Genomic DNA, 17,190 nt, shown 5'->3' with positions numbered 1-17,190 from the left:
CACACAGTCAAAGGCTTTGGCGTAGTCAATAAAGCAGAAATAGATGTTTTTTTGGAACTCTCTTGCTTTTTCAATGATCCAGCAGATGTTGGCAATTTGATCTCTGGTTCCTCTGCTTTTTCTAAAACCAGCTTCAATATCTGGAATTTCATGGTTCATGTATTGCTGAAGCCTGGCTTGGAGAATTTTGAGCATTACTTTACTAGCATGTGAGATGAGTGCAATTGTGTGGTAGTTTGAGCATTCTTTGGCATTGCCTTTCCTTGGGATTGGAATGAAAACTGACCTTTTCCAGTCCTGTGGCCAATGCTGAGTTTTCCAAATTTGCTGACATATTGAGTGCAGCACTTTCACAGCATCATCTTTTAGGATTTGAAAGACCCCAACTGGAATTCCATCACCTCCACTAGCTTTGTTCCTAGAGATGCTTCCTAAGTCCCACTTGACTTCACATTCGAGGATGTCTGGCTCTAGGTGAGTGATCACACCATCATGATTATCTGGGTCGTGAAGATGTTTTTTGTATAGTTCTTCTGTGTATTCTTGCCACCTCTTCTTAATATCTTCTGCTTCTGTTAGGTCCCTATCATTTCTGTCCTTTATTGAGCCCATTTTTGCATGAAATGTTCCCTTTGTATCTCTGATTTTCTTAAAGAGATCTCTAGTCTTTCCTGTTCTATTGTTTTCCTCTATTTTTTTTGCTCTGATTGCTGAGGAAGTCTTTCTCGTTGCTATTCTTTGGAACTCTGCATTCAAATGAGTATATCTTTCCTTTTCTCCTTTGCTTTTTGCTTCTCTCCTTTTCATAGCTATTTGTAAGGCCTCCTCAGACAGCCATTTTGCATTTTTGCATTTCTTTTTCTTGGGGATGGTCTTGATCTCTGTCTCCTGCACAATGTCACAAACCTCCTTCCATAGTTCATCAGGCACTCTGTCTATCAGATCTAGTCCCTTAAATCTATTTCTCACTTCCACTGTATAGTCATAAGGGATTTGATTTAGGTCATGCCTAAATGGTCTAGTGGTTTTCCCCACTTTTTTCAATCTCAGTCTAAGTATGGCAATAAGATGTTCATGATCTGAGCCACAGTCAGCTCCCAGTCTTGTTTTTGCTGACTGTATAGAGCTTCTCCATCTTTGGCTGCAAAGAATATAATCAGTCTGATTTTGGTGTTGACCATCTGGTGCTGTCCATGTGTAAAGTCTTCTCCTGTGTTGTTGGAAGAGGGTGTTTGCTGTGACCAGTGAGTTCTCTTGGCAAAACTCTATTAGCCTTTGTCCTGCTTCATTCTGTACTCCAAGGCCAAATTTGCCTGTTACTCCAGGTGTTTCTTGACTTCCTACTTTTGCATTCCAGTCACCTATAATGAAAAGGACATCTTTTTTGGGTGTTAGTTCTAAAAGGTCTTGTAGGTTTTCATAGAACCGTTCAACTTCAGCTTCTTCAGCTTTATTTGTTGGGGCATAAACTTGGATTACTGTGATATTGAATGGCTTGCCTTGGAATCAAACAGAGATCATTCTGTCATTTTTGAGATTACATCCAAGTATTGCATTTTGGACTCCTTTGTTGACTATAATGGCTACTCCATTTCTTCTAAGGGATTCCTGCCCAAAGTAGTAGATATAATGGTCATCTGAATTAAATTCACCCATTCCAGTCCATCTTAGTTCTCTGATTTCTAAAATGTCAATGTTCACTTTGCTATCTCCTGCTTGACCACTTCCAATTTGCCTTGATTCATGGACCTAACATTCCAGGTTCCTATTCAATATTGATCTTTACAGCATTGGACCTTGCTTCTATCACCAGTCTCATCCACAACTGAGTGTTGTTTTTGCTTTGGCTCCATCCTTCATTCTTTCTGGAGTTATTTTTCTACTGGTAACATATTGGGCACCTACTGACCTGGGGAGTTCATCTTTCAGTGTCCTATGTTTTCCCTTTTCATACTGTTCACTCCCAAAGAAAGGCAATGCCAAAAATGCTCAAACTTCTGCACAATTGCCCTCACCTCACACGCTAGTAAGGTAATGCTCAAAATTCTCCAAGCCAGGCTTCAGCAATACATGAACCATGAACTTCCAGATGTTCAAGCTGGTTTTAGAAAAGGCAGAGGAACCAGAGATCAAATTGCCAACTTCCGCTGGATCATCAAAAAAGCAAGAGAGTTCCAGAAAAACATCTATTTCTGCTTTATTGACTACGCCAAAGCCTTTGACTGTGTGGATCACAATAAACTGTGGAAAATTCTGAAAGAGATGGGAATACCAGACCACCTGACCTGCCTCTTGAGAAACCTATATGCAGGTCAGGATGCAACAGTTAGAACTGGACATGGAACAACAGACTGGTTCCAAATCGGAAAAGGAGTATGTCAAGGCTGTATATTGTCATCCTGCTTATTTACCTCATATGCAGAGTACATCATGAGAAATGCTGGGCTGGAAGAAGCACAAGCTGGAATCAAGATTGCTGGGAGAAATATCAATAACCTCAGATGTGCAGGTGACACCACTCTTATGGCAGAAAGTGAAGAGGATCTAAAAAGCCTCCTGATGAAAGTGAAAAAGGAGAGTAAAAAAGCTGGCTTAAAGCTCAACATTCAGAAAACGAAGATCATGGCATCTGGTCCCATCACTTCATGGGAAATAGATGGGGAAATAGTTGAAACAGTGTCAGACTTTATTTTTCTAGGCTCCAAAATCACTGCAGATGGTAATTGCAGCCATGAAATTAAAAGATGCTTACTCCTTGGAACAAAGGTTATGACCAACCTAGATAGTATATTCAAAAGCAGAGACATTACTTTGCCAACAAAGGTCCATCTAGTCAAAGCTATTGTTTTTCCAGTAGTCATGTATGGATGTGAGAGTTGGACTGTGAAGAAAGCTGAGTGCCAAAGAATTGATGCTTTTGAACTGTGGTGTTGGAGAAAACTCTTGAGAATCCCTTGGACTGCAAGGAGATCCAACCAGTCCATTCTAAAGGAGATCAATCCTAGGTGTTCTTTGGAAGGAATGATGCTAAAGCTGAAACTCCAGTACTTTGGCCACCTCATGTGAAGAGTTGACTCATTGGAAAAGACTCTGATGCTGGGAGGGATTGGAGGCAGGAGGAGAAGGGGATGACAGATGATGAGATGGCTGGATGGCATCACTGACTTGATGGCTGTGAGTTTGAGTGAACTCCGGGAGTTGGTGATGGACAGGGAGGCCTGGTGTGCTACAATTCATGGGGTCGCAAAAAGTCAGACATGACTGAGCGACTGAACTGAACTGAACTGTTCACTCCAGGGGTCCACTGGAGAAGGGAATGGCAAACCATCTCAGTATTCTTGCCTTGAGAACCCCATGAACAGTATGAAAAGGCAAAAAGATAGGACATGAAAGTGGCTTTAGGTAATATAAACTCCTGTGCTGCATGCTCATTTGTGTCTGACTCTTTGCGACTTCATGGATTGTAGCCCACTAGGCTCCTCTATCCATAGAATTTTCCAGGCAAGAATGCTTAACATGGTTGCCATTTCCTCCTCTACGGGATCTTCTCAAACCAGGGATTGAACTCGAGTCTCCTGTGTCTCCTTGGAAGCCCCTCAGTGGCAAATGGCTGGATTGGAGGTTGGAAGGCTTGGGAGAAAAAAAGAGGCTTATGAATGGATCTATGTATACTAATCATGTTTTAAATTTTCTGTATTTTATGTTTTGACATCTTGGGGGCCTTAAAGACCCAGAAAAATATTGCTCCTTCTACAGAAAGCTAGTACCTGAAGATAGAAAAAGGGCCAAATTCTTTTGACTTTCCCTACTGATAGAATAAAAATAATGTATTCTGCTGCTGCTGCTGCTAAGTCACTTCAGTCGTGTCTGACTCTGTGCGACCCCATAGATGGCAGCCCACCAGGCTCCCCCGTCCCTGGGATTCTCCAGGCAAGAACACTGGAGTGGGTTGCCATTTCCTCCTCCAGTGCGTGAAAGTGAAAAGTGAAAGTGAAGTCACTCAGTCGTGTCCAACCCTCAGCCACCCCATGGACTGCAGCCTACCAGGCTCCTCCGTCCATGGGATTTTCCAGGCAAGAGTACTGGATTGGGGTGCCATTGCCTTCTCCATAATGTATTCATATGGGAAAAAACCCAAAACAAATAACTTACTTGATAGCATGCTTCTCATATGCAAGTCAATCACCTCTTTATTGAACCTTGAAACACCCAGCCCATATTTCCCTTGCTATATATATCATTTCAAGGCCAGGAACCAGAGATCTACAGACAGCTCCTGTGTCCCGAAGCCTGCTGGGATTATTCAAACCAGCCAACCCTAACTACTTACTGTGCCCTGCCTTTCCAGTGTTTCAGTTCAATTCAGTAGCTCAGTTGTGTCCAACTATTTGTGACCCCATGGACTGCACCATGCCGGGCTTCCCTGTCCATCCCTTAACTCCTGAAGCTTGCTCAAACTCATATCCATAGAGATGGTGATGCCATCCAACCATCTCATCCTCTATCGTCCCCTTCTCATCCCGCCTTTAGTCTTTCCCAGCATCAGGCTCTTTTCAAATGAGTCAGCTCTTCGAATCAGGTGGCCAAACTATTGGAGTTTCAGCTTCAACATCAGTCCTTCCAATGAACATGCAGGACTGATCGCCTTTAAGATAGACTGATTGGATCTCCTTGCAGTCCAAGGGACTCTCAAGAGTCTTCTCCAACACCTGAGTTCAAAAGCATCAATTTTTCCTCGCTCAGCTTTCTTTATGACTCAACTCTCACATCCATACATGACTACTGGAAAGACCATGGCCTTGACTAGACAGACCTTTGTTGGCAAAGTAATGTCTCTGCTTTTTAATATGCTCTCTAGGTTGGTCATAGCTTTTCTTCCAAGGAGGAAACATCTTTTAATGTCATGGCTGCAGTCACCATCTGCAGTGATTTTGGAGCCCCCCAAAATAAAGGCTGACCCTGTTTCCATTATTTCCCCATCTATTTGCCATGAAATGATGGGACTGGATGCCATGATCTTAGTTTTCTGAATGTTGAGCTTTAAGCCAACTTTTTCACTCTCCTCTTTCACTTTCATCAAGAGGCTCTTTGGTTCCTCTTTGCTTTCTGCCATAAGGGTGGTGTCATCTGCATATCTGAGTTTATTGATATTTCTCTCAGCAATCTTGATTCCAGCTTGTGCTTCATCCAGCCTAGCATTCCGCATGATGTACTCTGCATATAAGTTAAATAAGCAGGGTGACCATATACAGCCTTGACATGCTCCTTTCCCAATCTAGAACCAGTCCATTTTTCCATTGAAGAAGAAAATGGCAACCCACTCCATTATCCTTGCCTAGAGAGAGGAGCCTGGTGGGCTGCCGTCTATGAGGTCTCACAGTGGGACACGACTTAGCAGCAGCAGCAGCTCTTGTTCCATTTTAAGTTCTAACTGTTGCTCCTTGACCTGCATACAGATTTCTCAGGAGGCAGGTAAGGTGGTCTGGTATTCCCATCTCTTTCAGAATTTTCCACAGTTTATTGTGATCCACACAGTTCAAGGCTTTGGCTTAATCAATAAAGCAGAAGTAGATGTTTCTCTGGAACTCTCTTGCTTTTTCAATGATCCAACAGATGTTGGCAATTTGATCTCTGGTTCCTCTGCCTTTTCTAAAACCAGCTTGCACATCTGGAAGTTCTCAGGTCACGTACTATTGAAGCTTAGCTTGGAGAAGTTTGAACATTACTTTGCTAGTGTGTGAGATGCTACCGCAATTGTGCGGTAGTTTGAACATTCTTTGGCATTGCCTTTCTTTGGGATTGGAATGAAAACTGACCTTTTCCAGTCCTGTGGCCACTGCTGAGTTTTCCAGATTTGCTGGCATATTCAGTGCAGCACTTTCACAGCATCATCTTTTAGGATTTGAAACAGCTTAGCTGGAATTCCATCACCTCCAGTGTTTACCACAACAAAACCTAGGCTTTTCTCAACCTTCTGCTTCTGTCTTCTGACTGAAACTTATGATGTTTCCACTGTGGCCCTGCATGGCATGCCCCCTTTTCTCAGGAAATGTGGGTACTAAAATTCTTCTTTCAATGGCATTGACCTCTCCATGTTGTCACTCAGTCATCTTTATAATTTAAAACTGGGACACAAGTCTCTGTGGGAATGGTCATTAAATATGAATATTTTTGTATTGCATATAATATCTACCAAAGGGTATCAACCATGGAAGAGTCACTGGCCAATCAAGTAGACAGAATGACTTGGCCAGTTGATATCAACCAGCCTCTGTCATTGGCAATCCAGTGCTGGCACAATGAGCTCATGAATAGCGTAGTCATGGTGGCAGGGGTGGAGGCTATGCATGAGTCCCAAAGCATTGGATCCTGCTCTCCATTACTGATCATAACTGTTGCTAACAAATATCCAACTTCCTACTAGTAGAGACCAATATTAAGTGAGACATTAATGGCTCAAATGCTTAAGAAGACTAATCAGCGGCTTGGCAGCAAACTGAATACATGGACCCCTTTTACTCTGAAAGGAGCAATGATTCATCTTAACTAGAACTGATATGAGTTTCCTTTCCATGCCAATGGGGACTCAGCCAGCAGCACTGTCCAAGAGCTTATACAATCTCAAATAACATTACTCAGACATCAGGACCAAAATACCTACTTTAAAGGAGATGTGGCAGTCTGTAAATGACCATACGATCCACTTGTCCTAGCACATAGTGTATCATCCAGAAGCTGCTGGCCTAACAGAGGGATGGAGTGGTTTTTAAAGGCACAACTGCGGCTCCAGGTTGGAGACAATACAATGTGATGATGGGGTGGGTATCTTCCTCTAGGATGTAGTACAGTCCCTAAATACTTGATTCTTCTTCGGTGCTATGTCTCCCAAAAGTAGAGCATGTGGATCTGGTAAACAAAGGAAAAGTGGAAATGGCCCCACTTACCATCATTCCTAGAGACCCACTTGGGTAGTTCATGCTTTCCCATCCCCTCAACCCTAGGCTCTGGTTATCTAGCAGTTCTATTCATAGAGAGGAGATGCTTCCACCAGGGGTTTAAAGTGAGAGTAATTTAAAGTGAAAACTACAGGGTTGTACAATAAGCAAACTCAACAATTCTCAAGAAAAGCAGCTGTTCCCAGCCCACTGCATAGCCGAGAGAGAATCATAATCAGACTGAAACCGCAGGACCTTCATGAAGAGGAAATGACATTGTGCAACGTGACAATACTGTGAGTTTAATTGAATGGTGGAGAGAGGCAGTGACACATATAAGTCAAATAATTGGATTCTTAGAAAATCAAAGATATTGAGTGCTGAAATAAAGTTCTAGTTAGACGTGTTTATTTTACATGGGAGGCAGTTGAGGCAAGAGAGTTTATGCGACTGGTACAACATCTTGTAGGTAAGTCAACAGCAGATCCTGACGCTCAGTCCAGTGTTCCCGCCGTCCCCCACCGTGGACACATAGCTCCAGTTCTCCGTTTAATTGTGTGCAGATTCAGCCAATATGAACTTACTCTGCATTCTACCTGCACACAATACAAAAGGCTGTTGAATAACCTACAGACATTCTAGTGGCTGGGAGAAGTCACCTTAGTATTAAAAATTCATTATAAAATCAGCCCAAATAGACAATGAAACAGACTGATGTCAACCTAATTGGCTCAAATTAATGAACACAGATCTATTTTTAAACTTTATTTAAAGAATTTTTTGCTGTTTGTTATTGACCCACACTTGTCTTCATTAAAAATGACAAAAGTATCAGACGTCTCCCTTTCGTTGGTCTCACAAAACTGTTTCGAATGTCATTGACTGTTCATTTTGGATTAGGAACTGGATGCATTAATATTTAGAATGCACTTAATGCCTCAGACTAACTTTTGTAGGTCTTCGGGGACCAATAAAAGCTTATACACATTTTGCTCAGCACATTTCCCTTAACTCAGCATAACACTTTTTTCATGGAGCTTAAATAATGCAAGTTTTCTCCTTTTATGTGCCCTTATGAAGATAAAGCATCTGGAACCACCCAATATCCAAGGACCTAAGAAGTAAATCATTTTATCTTTCAAAAATATTCAGTTCAGTTCAGTCAGTCAGTCATTCATGTCTGACTCTTTGCGACCCCATGAACTGCAGCACGCCAGGCCTCCCTGTCCATCACCATCTCCCAGAGTTCACTCAAACTCTCATCCACTGAGTCAGTGATGCCATCCAGCCATCTCATCCTCAGACGTCCCCTTCTTCTCCTGCCCCCAATCCCTCCCAGCATCAGAGTCTTTTCCAATGAGTCAACTCTTTGCATGAGGTGGCCAAAGTACTGGAGTTTCAGCTTTAGCATCATTCCTTCCAAAGAACACACAGGACTGATCTCCTATAGGATGTGCTGGTTGGATCTCCTTACAGTCCAAGGAACTCTCAAGAGTCTTCTCCAACACCACAGGTCAAAAGCATCAATTCTTCGGTGATCAGCCTTCTTCACAGTCCAACTCTCACATCCATACATGACTACTGGAAAAACCATAGCCTTGACTAGACGGACCTTTGTTGACAAAGTAATGTCTCTGCTTTTGAATATACTATCTAGGTTGGTCATAACTTTTGTTCCAAGGAGTAAGCATCTTTTAATTTCATGGCTGCAATCACCATCTGCAGTGATTTTGGAGCCCCCAAAAATAAAGTCTGACTCTGTTTCCCCATCTATTTCCCATGAAGTGATGGTACTGGATGCTATGATCTTAGTTTTCTAAATGTTGAGTTTTAAGCCAACTTTTTCACTTTCCTCCGTCACTTTCAGCAATATTAGGGTGCATCAAATGAGCAGTATTTGGGTTTAGCATATGTTTGTTCCCAGGTGGAGCTAGTGGTGAAGAACCCATATGCCAATGCAGGAAATGCAAGACATGCGGGTTCAATCTTCTTATGTCAGGAAGGTCCCCTGGAGTAGGAAATGGCAACCCACTCCAGTATTCTTGCCTGGAACATTCCATGGACAGAGGAGCCTGGCAGGCTACAGTGCACAGGGTCACAAAGAGTCAGACATGACCAAGTATACACGCACTCACACACCCACACATACACACACATTTTAAAATTCTGGGGCTGGGCTAAGCTTGAAAGGGAGTGAGATCATAGTAATAAAACAATATTTTAATGCACTTGTCATGTAATACCAATGATTGTACAATGTACTTTCATTCAATCCTCCGTCAATCTTATGAGATTGGTATTATGAAAGGATTGCTAGCTTTCCCCCATTATCCATCCTCCTGTCCTTGTTCAGCTGAATACTTGGCTGCTGGAAAGAAAGACTAGAGTTCCCAGCTTTCTTTGCATCTCAGTTCAGTTCAGTTGCTCAGTCATGTCTGACTCTTTGTGACCCTACGGACTGCAGCACACCAGGCTTCCCTGTACATCACCAACTCCCAGAGCTTGGTCAAACTCATGTCCGTCAAGTCTAGATGCCTAGATTCCTTGCATCTAGGTATGGCCAAATGACTAAATTTCAGTTAAAGAGATGTAAGTGGAAATGCTATATGTAACTTATAACAGGTACCCTTCTCTCCTCTTCCTCCTCCTTGGCTAGAATACAAATGTGATACTGAAGCTTAAGCAGCTACCTTGGACTGTACAGGAAGCTGTGCATTGAGGATGGTGCAGCAAAATTCTAGGAGAAGACTGGGACCCAGTGATTATGCAGTGACCATACCAACTCTGATTTTACTCTGAGACTTTACATATGTGTTAGTCACTAGTCATGTCTGACTCTTTTCAACCCCATGGACTGTAGCCTACCAGTCTCCTCTGCCCATGGAATTCTCCAGGCAAAAAACTGGAGCAGGTTGCCATGCCCTTCTCCAGGGGATCTTCCCAACCCAGGGATTGAACCTAAGTCTCCCATATTGCAGGGGCTAACACCAGGGAAAGCCCCACATATACTGTAGAGAAATTCTGTCTTGTCTAAGTCATCATTATTTTGATTTTCAACTGAGGCTAATTCTAACTGATACACTTGAACTGTCTGTCCTGAGATGGGTGCTGTGGATTTTGAAGACATGGATAAAAGATTGTAAAGTGCATAATTAATCATTTTATACTGATTACATATGGAAAATGGTAATATTTTGGATGCCATGCTGTGCTAAGTCACTTCAGTCATGTCTGACTCTGTGAGAACTTCTGGACTGTGGCCTGCCAGGCTCCTCTGTCCATGGGATTCTCCAGGCAAGGACACAGGAGTGGGTTGCTATGCCATTCTCCAGGGGATCTTCCTAACTGAGGGATCGAACCTGAGTCTTTTATGTCTCTTGCATTAGTAGGTGGGATCTTTACCACTAGTGCCCAATATTTTGGATATATTAAATCACTGCAGATGGTGATTGCAGCCATGAAATTAAAAGACGCTTACTCCTTGGAAGGAAAGTTATGACCAACTTAGATAGCATATTCAAAAGCAGAGACATTACTTTGCCAACAAAGGTCCGTCTAGCCAAGGCTATGGTTTTTCCAGTGGTCATGTATGGATGTGAGAGTTGGACTGTGAAGAAAGCTGAGTGCTGAAGAATTGATGCATTTGAACTGTGGTGTTGGAGAAGACTCTTGAGAGTCCCTTGGACTGCAAGGAGATCCAACCAGTCCATTCTAAAGGAGATCAGTCCTGGGTGTTCTTTGAAAGGAATGATGCTAAAGCTGAAACTCCAGTACTTTGGCCACCTCATGTGAAGAGTTGACTCATTGGAAAAGACTCTGATGCTGGGAGGGATTGGGGGCAGGAGGAGAAGGGGATGAGATGGCTGGATGGCATCACCGAGTCGATGGACGTGAGTCTGAGTGAACTCTGGGAGATGGTGATGGACAGGGAGGCCTGGCTTGTTGCAGTTCATGGGGTCGCAAAGAGTCGGACACGACTGAGCGACTGAACTGAACTGAAATATATTCTTCTGTTTCCTTCCACTTTCAAAAATGTGACTACTAGAAAACTTTAAACTACATATGTGGCTCACATTTATATTTGGATAGTACTGCTTTGTCTGTCTCTGTATTTGCATTGAAGAAAAGATGAGACACCTGAGGCTAAGAGGAGTCATTCAACTTGCCCAAGTTCCCAGGCCAAGTCAGTGGCAGGGCTGGATTCAAGCTCAGAAACAGCTGGAGCAGCCCCAGGGTTTCCACCACGACACCACAGTGCTTCTCAACTGGTGTCACTGGTTCTGGCACAGGAGACAGGGTACTGTCTCAGACATTCACTTTTAAAGGCAGGAACTGCTGGCTGCTTGAAGAGTTTTACTGAGTTTTCCTCAAAATGTATTTATAATCTGATAAATTTCATAGTCTAATTTCAAATTTTTTTATTTTCCAGCATATAAAAACAGAGTAAAATTCACTGAAAAAAATGACTGAAACACAATTTACTGACTCATTCTGCTATCTTTAATTCAGAAAGAAGACAGTTAACTTGAAAACTTGGCCATAAATATGCTCCACACGTGACAGAGCTGGAGACCCCCATGGCAGATCGTCCCTTGACATTTCTGGAAGCTTACGGTCTCTAAGCTCTGTGGCCCAAGGTGCCCTGCGGGTTGGTGCCTAGGTGATGGTGTGTGCTGAATATGGCACATGCACCCTTGTCTTGGCTGTCTGCAGATCTGGCTGCCCAGGCCATGGCCCAGCAAGTTCAGTATTATTTACATCTTTTCTCACTGACCTCTTGCCCACCTTTACTATGATAAAAGTGGTAGGCCTTCCCGTGTATTTATTCTATGGAGGAGGGACATATTTTTTATTTGGAGATTGCCAGGCATTCCCAGCTTTTGTGATTTCTCCCTAAAGATAACCGTAATGGGAACACCCAGCCCAACTACAGTAAAGAAACATCAACCTAGCTACCTACTGTGGGGACCCAAAGACTGTCCTTGCTTTGCTCAGAGGGCCTCCATTATTCTGCCTCCGTTTTAGAACAGACACAAGTATTTTTTTTGAGGTTCACAAAGACACGGCAGCCACAGTCACCAAATGAGCCTGGATGTGATCATTTTAATCTCTTTCTCTCTTTATAGAACTGCCACTACTGGCCAGGAATGATACACAAAATACTTAATTGCCTACAGAGCTACAGCATGAAGCTAACAAGCTGCTCATTAATGCACCCATTGAGTTCTCTCTCCTTCCTGTAGATTCTGTTCCTGGTTTAGAAGCAGAATTAACAAGTTTTTTTCTAAGAGGCATATCAGTCCTATAGCAGTCAGCTCTTTGAACATTTAACTTCATCTTCCAAATCATTACAGAAAACACTTAATGGCTCCGCGCCCAGACCTGACCCCTGCAGATCCCATTTGTAATGACCATCAAAGACAGATGATCACCATCAGCAAGTATTTTTTTTCATTCAGCTTCTAAATATGAGAGTGGTTGTGCAACTCTGGGTCATTAGACTTTTCCAAATTAAATTCCTTCAAAGATATATTTCACTAATGCAGTAGAAGAGCAGTATGCCCCTGACGGTATATGCTAAGCTCAGAGGGACAAAATTCATGCTCACATGGGGTATTTGTCAAGGACAAAATGAAGCGACAGCTGCCAATTGGTTTCTTTTTCATTGTCATCCTGTCCACTAAGCATCAAAATATGATGCTTAAACCTGCTTCACATTCCAATGTAATATGCCGGCTTGTTTTCTTTTAAACTAAATCTACATGCAGTTTCTAGTTCCTGAGTTAACTTACTCTAAGCAGGTTCTCTCTGTGTTCTTTGCTTTAGATCAGGTTCTAAAACAGTTTATGTAAAAGTGTGCAGCTGCTAGTTGGAAGATATTAGGGAATCAAAGAACTTGTAATAAATTGGAGTTTTCAGCCTCACCTATAAGAACATAAATGTGGTTGTAAAAATATACAGATACTGCAATGGCCGAAGGAAAACACGTCGGCTTAGACTCTACTGAAAAGCAACCAGTTTGTGACCTTGTCTTTAAATCAATTCATTACAATTTCCTTCATAGAGTCTGAATCCAAGGTTCAAAAGTGGGGAGGGGAGGTGGAGTGGCAATTACTTTTTAAAATCTCCCATGATTCTGATATCTTGTCTGTCCCTCTGATTGAGAATAGTCAAATTCAACATTAAACAGTTCTCACACAGAATGTACTGACATCAAGGCAAACTCATTCCCACTTATACTCGTGAAGTGCTTCCTTACATAGCATGTGTATTTGCTGCTAGTTGCAGACCTAGATCACATTAATAGAAATCCAGTGTGATCTGAAAAGAAATCAGACATCTCTAGTTTTACAGCTGTCTGGAGGCAAAGGCTGTCTACCTGCTGAATTTCAAGTACTTCCAGACTGTTTCTATGGCCTATTTTGGTCAGACCGTTTTTTCCCTTGATGGGGTGGGGGAAGGAGGAGGGATGAAAGCACCTAATGATATTGCTAAGGCACTCAGGCCTGCCTGTCATAGGCTTTTATTCTAAGTATGGGAAAGGCAGACTATCTTTAATTTGCTAATTTTGCCTGAAAGCTATCAACAGAGACTGAGAAATAATTTTATTTTTTTCAGTTTGCTTTTCAATTAAGATTTCCTTATTCATTTATTTCCTTGACAAGCATTTATAGAGTAGTCAGGTCTAAAGCTTAGTTGAGTTAGGTTAGGGGTAGTGAACAAGGTTTCTAATAGTTATAAAAGGGGACTGTGATAAAAATATCCAGAGACTGAAGGAAGCGTGAGTCCAAGTTCAAATCTAGAGAAAATACAATATATAGAAAATACATAGAGAAAAACATTCACTTTCAGTGTCATTTGTTCCCAGTGACTTGCTGACAGTGGTAAAAGGGAGTTGTCTCCTAATATTCCTTTCCCCTTGTCTACAGAATAATGGGACTTTTAGCTGGGCCCACTGGCTCTAAGAAAAAGAGATATTTCTAGCCTTGGTTGTAGCTTAGATATGACAGTTTTGGACAGAAAAATATGAGGAAATAACACTACTCAATTTCTTAGAAGTGTTCTTGAAGGAAGGATGTATGTTCCTTTTTTCTTCTCCCCACTAGTTGGAATTCAGGTGGTGATGGTGACAGCTGAAACAGCCATCTTGGTCTGTAAAATGATTCTGGAAATGAATATCTGTGTGATAGAGCAAAAAGAGAAACTTATGTCCCTAACAATCATGGAGGACCTTACCACTTAGTCCCTCTATCTGGACATTGCTATAAAGAGAAGCAAGCTTCTGTTTTGTTTACATGAATTAGAAGAAGGGTGGGATTGAGGGAGACAATACTTTTTATCATTCACAGTCAAATCTTTTCCAAACTAATACAGAAGGAATTAGACAGATGCACAGAAGAGGGCTTGGAAATCCTCATGCTGTCCTTTTGAAGTAGAGAGAGTTTAAGCACCATCACTACTGTTCTTGTGGAAAGCTCCTTCAGAGAGGTTAAGTTCTTCCTTCTACCTTCCTTCCATTTGATTTGCTGTCACTTCTTTCCAACGCAGGTTTCCAGCAGGTGTAGTCCTCATCTTTGAACACTATCGCACTTCACAGTACCTAACTATATTTTGCCTTTTGGTCTTATATGTTTTGTAGACTGTGAAAACTTCAGGATGGAGAATATCTCTTTCTTAAACACTTCTCCCACTTATGCAAAACAAAGCATTACATTTCATGGAATTCCCTAGATGTCCAGTGGTTAGGACTCTGAGCTTTCATTTCCAAGGGCCCAGGTTTAAGCCCTGCTTGGGGAACAATGATTTTATAAGCCAAGCCACATGGTGCAGCCATGAAAAAAACAAAACCAACACACCATAAACTCCATAATTGCATTAATTTGGAATATAGTTTTGAATCCCACTCATTTAGACATTCTCTTCTTTAGAGAAAACATCTCCATAGGAGATTGAATTATAAGTTTCTGAAATAAGGACTCTTTAACTTGAGGAGGGGAAAGAGAGAATTTTGCAGAGTCCATCAACTCTGCAATGTTTTGTATGTGGGAATATGAGTTTTCATCTGGAGGGAAGGTCCAAAGTTTTCATTGGAATTTCAAAATATTCGTGACACCCCTTCCCCCATAGGCTTATAGCTAAAAAAGAAAAAAAACAGACAAACAGTGGCTAAAATGATACCCTAAATGATAATAGAATTAGTTGTAGGATACAGGTAAGGAATAAGGCTGACTTAGACAATTCAGTTTATAAAGAAGATAAATCTACATATAGATCTACACGTCATCTATATATATAATCAATTTCTTAAAGCAGGCTTAACTTTCTCTCCACGGTTTCAAGGAGTGACCTTGAAGCCCAACCAAAGAGGCACCAAACTGAAAAGATAAAAAATGAACACACTGAGAATAAACTTAAGCAATGCTTTATTGTGACCACAAAGCACCAGTTCAATATGGCATCAACACACAGAGACTGAACAAATGTCTCTTTGAACAGAGATGAAGCAAGCCCACTTTTTCAAGTTCTTAAAAACAAGTACTCAAATCAGAAATCAAACAAAGCATCGGAGGAATTAAAAAAATATTACACCATCATGAAGGAATATATATATAGAAAAATATTCTGTACTGGTAACAAGGCTTTTTGATCTATAACTCTAGGCAAATTTCTTCAGAAACAAATTATTATAAATACAAACCATAATGTGGAAAAAAAGTCTTCTTCAGAAACCAAGAATCGATTTAAAAGCAGATCTATGCAGAAAATACCATTAACCCCCATGAAAGCTAACTGAAGATAGATGGATATCCCCAAAACACAACAGAGTTTCTCTTTCCAGAGCTACAGTTCTGCTTCTAAAGGGGCCATGATGTACATCCATTTCCAACATGGCAGCATATCCCAGTGAAACCTTAATAAGGTCAAGTGGAGGACCCTCTATAAAAAAGGGTGTTGGCAATTCCATCCAAATAACACAAGCTCTAAGGAGCAGAGGACTTCAAGGGAGGTGCAATCCCTTTCTCTTTTATCCCCCTCCCCAAATTTTCTTGCTTTAGATCTTCCCTGTTACAGTCAGTTACATCTGTAACTGGAAGATGTTCATTCCATTCAGTTCTGTTTTCAAGGAATTTGGGAAAGTAATCTATGAAGAAAACCCTCCTTGTGGGGAAGGGTATCTAATCTCATCAAAGACCACTCTATTTGACTAGGTCAAAAAGGTAAACCATCCTGTTCGCATGTCCTCACTCCTCCTGGCTGAGTTCAGGTTAGCTGATGGATTGCCTAGTCTATCCCATAGGATAACGTTTCATTTGATTGAAATTCTTTACATATACACATGTATGTATTCTGTTTACAAAGTTTCATCACATGAAACCAAATTCTTTCATTATGTATTTTTTGAGGTCCAAGACCCCAATTTGACTACTAGGAAGAGTTGTGCTTTAAATGCTTTGTCTGAAGAGGTTTTACATGATACTCGTAGATTTTCAGAGCAGGCCCCAGTTTTAACTGAAGTCCTGTCAACACATCATTTCTTGTCATCAGTAGCAGGGATTTTCCATCAATTTCCTATAATGGAAGCAGAAGGTAAATCCAACATGTAAGTCCAAAAGTTCAAGCATAATGCAGAAAAACAGAAAGAAGAAGTTTTTGTCTCCACACTAAAAACATTACTATTTTTTTTTAAACTAGTGCCCCAAATGTAATCTTCTATTTTTATCTTCCATCTTCACCATTTATTTTGGAGTTAAATATAATCTATAGCTGATTTTGTTTTCAAGATCACATCACAAATGTCACATCTTAAAAAACTGACAGCAAGCCTGGAGTATGTATCCTGAAGGATCAAAGACGAAGCTTCTGAAAGGAAGAAGGACACTTTGTATTTATAAAATATTATTGAAGTTTAAGAAGAATTTTTGTCTATTTAATTCCCAAAATCACTCCATAAATTAGGACAGGTAGGAATTATCAACTTAATTTTATAGGCAAACCAAGGATAAAGGCAAAAAGTTAGCTTGCCCAGATGTTACAAAAGAATGGCACAGAATTTGAATTCCCATCTGCCTAAAGCCAAAGCCCATGTTCTTCTCATAACTCACTTCTGTTTCTCTTGACACTTAGAAGCAAATATGTGTTGTCTCGATGGACCAATGGGGACCAGAGTCAGGTTTTCTGAAACCTTTTCGATCAGAACAGTGGGCATTGGAAAAATGACTCACTCTCTGAGAACTTCTTTCCTGCCCTTTAAAAG

At 41.3% G+C, this 17,190-nt stretch overlaps 1 protein-coding gene across 2 annotated transcripts in view; it reads right to left on the bottom strand.

The window, feature by feature from the left end:
* The window catches only part of SAMD13 (sterile alpha motif domain containing 13), a 50,095-nt gene continuing 48,246 nt past the window's right edge, over positions 15,342-17,190 (bottom strand). For both annotated transcript variants that reach the window (XM_005678169.2, XM_013962658.2), the window contains exon 4: positions 15,342-16,505. In XM_005678169.2, coding sequence (XP_005678226.1) covers positions 16,362-16,505 — 144 coding nt within the window. In that variant the 3' untranslated portion in view covers positions 15,342-16,361. The remainder of the gene's footprint in view (positions 16,506-17,190) is intronic.

The sequence above is a fragment of the Capra hircus genome, chromosome 3 (genome assembly GCF_001704415.2).
Source record: "Capra hircus breed San Clemente chromosome 3, ASM170441v1, whole genome shotgun sequence".
NCBI classification, from domain to species: domain Eukaryota; kingdom Metazoa; phylum Chordata; class Mammalia; order Artiodactyla; family Bovidae; genus Capra; species Capra hircus.
Note: the sequence above shows the minus strand (reverse complement) of the source record. Positions and strands in the feature narration are given on the sequence as shown.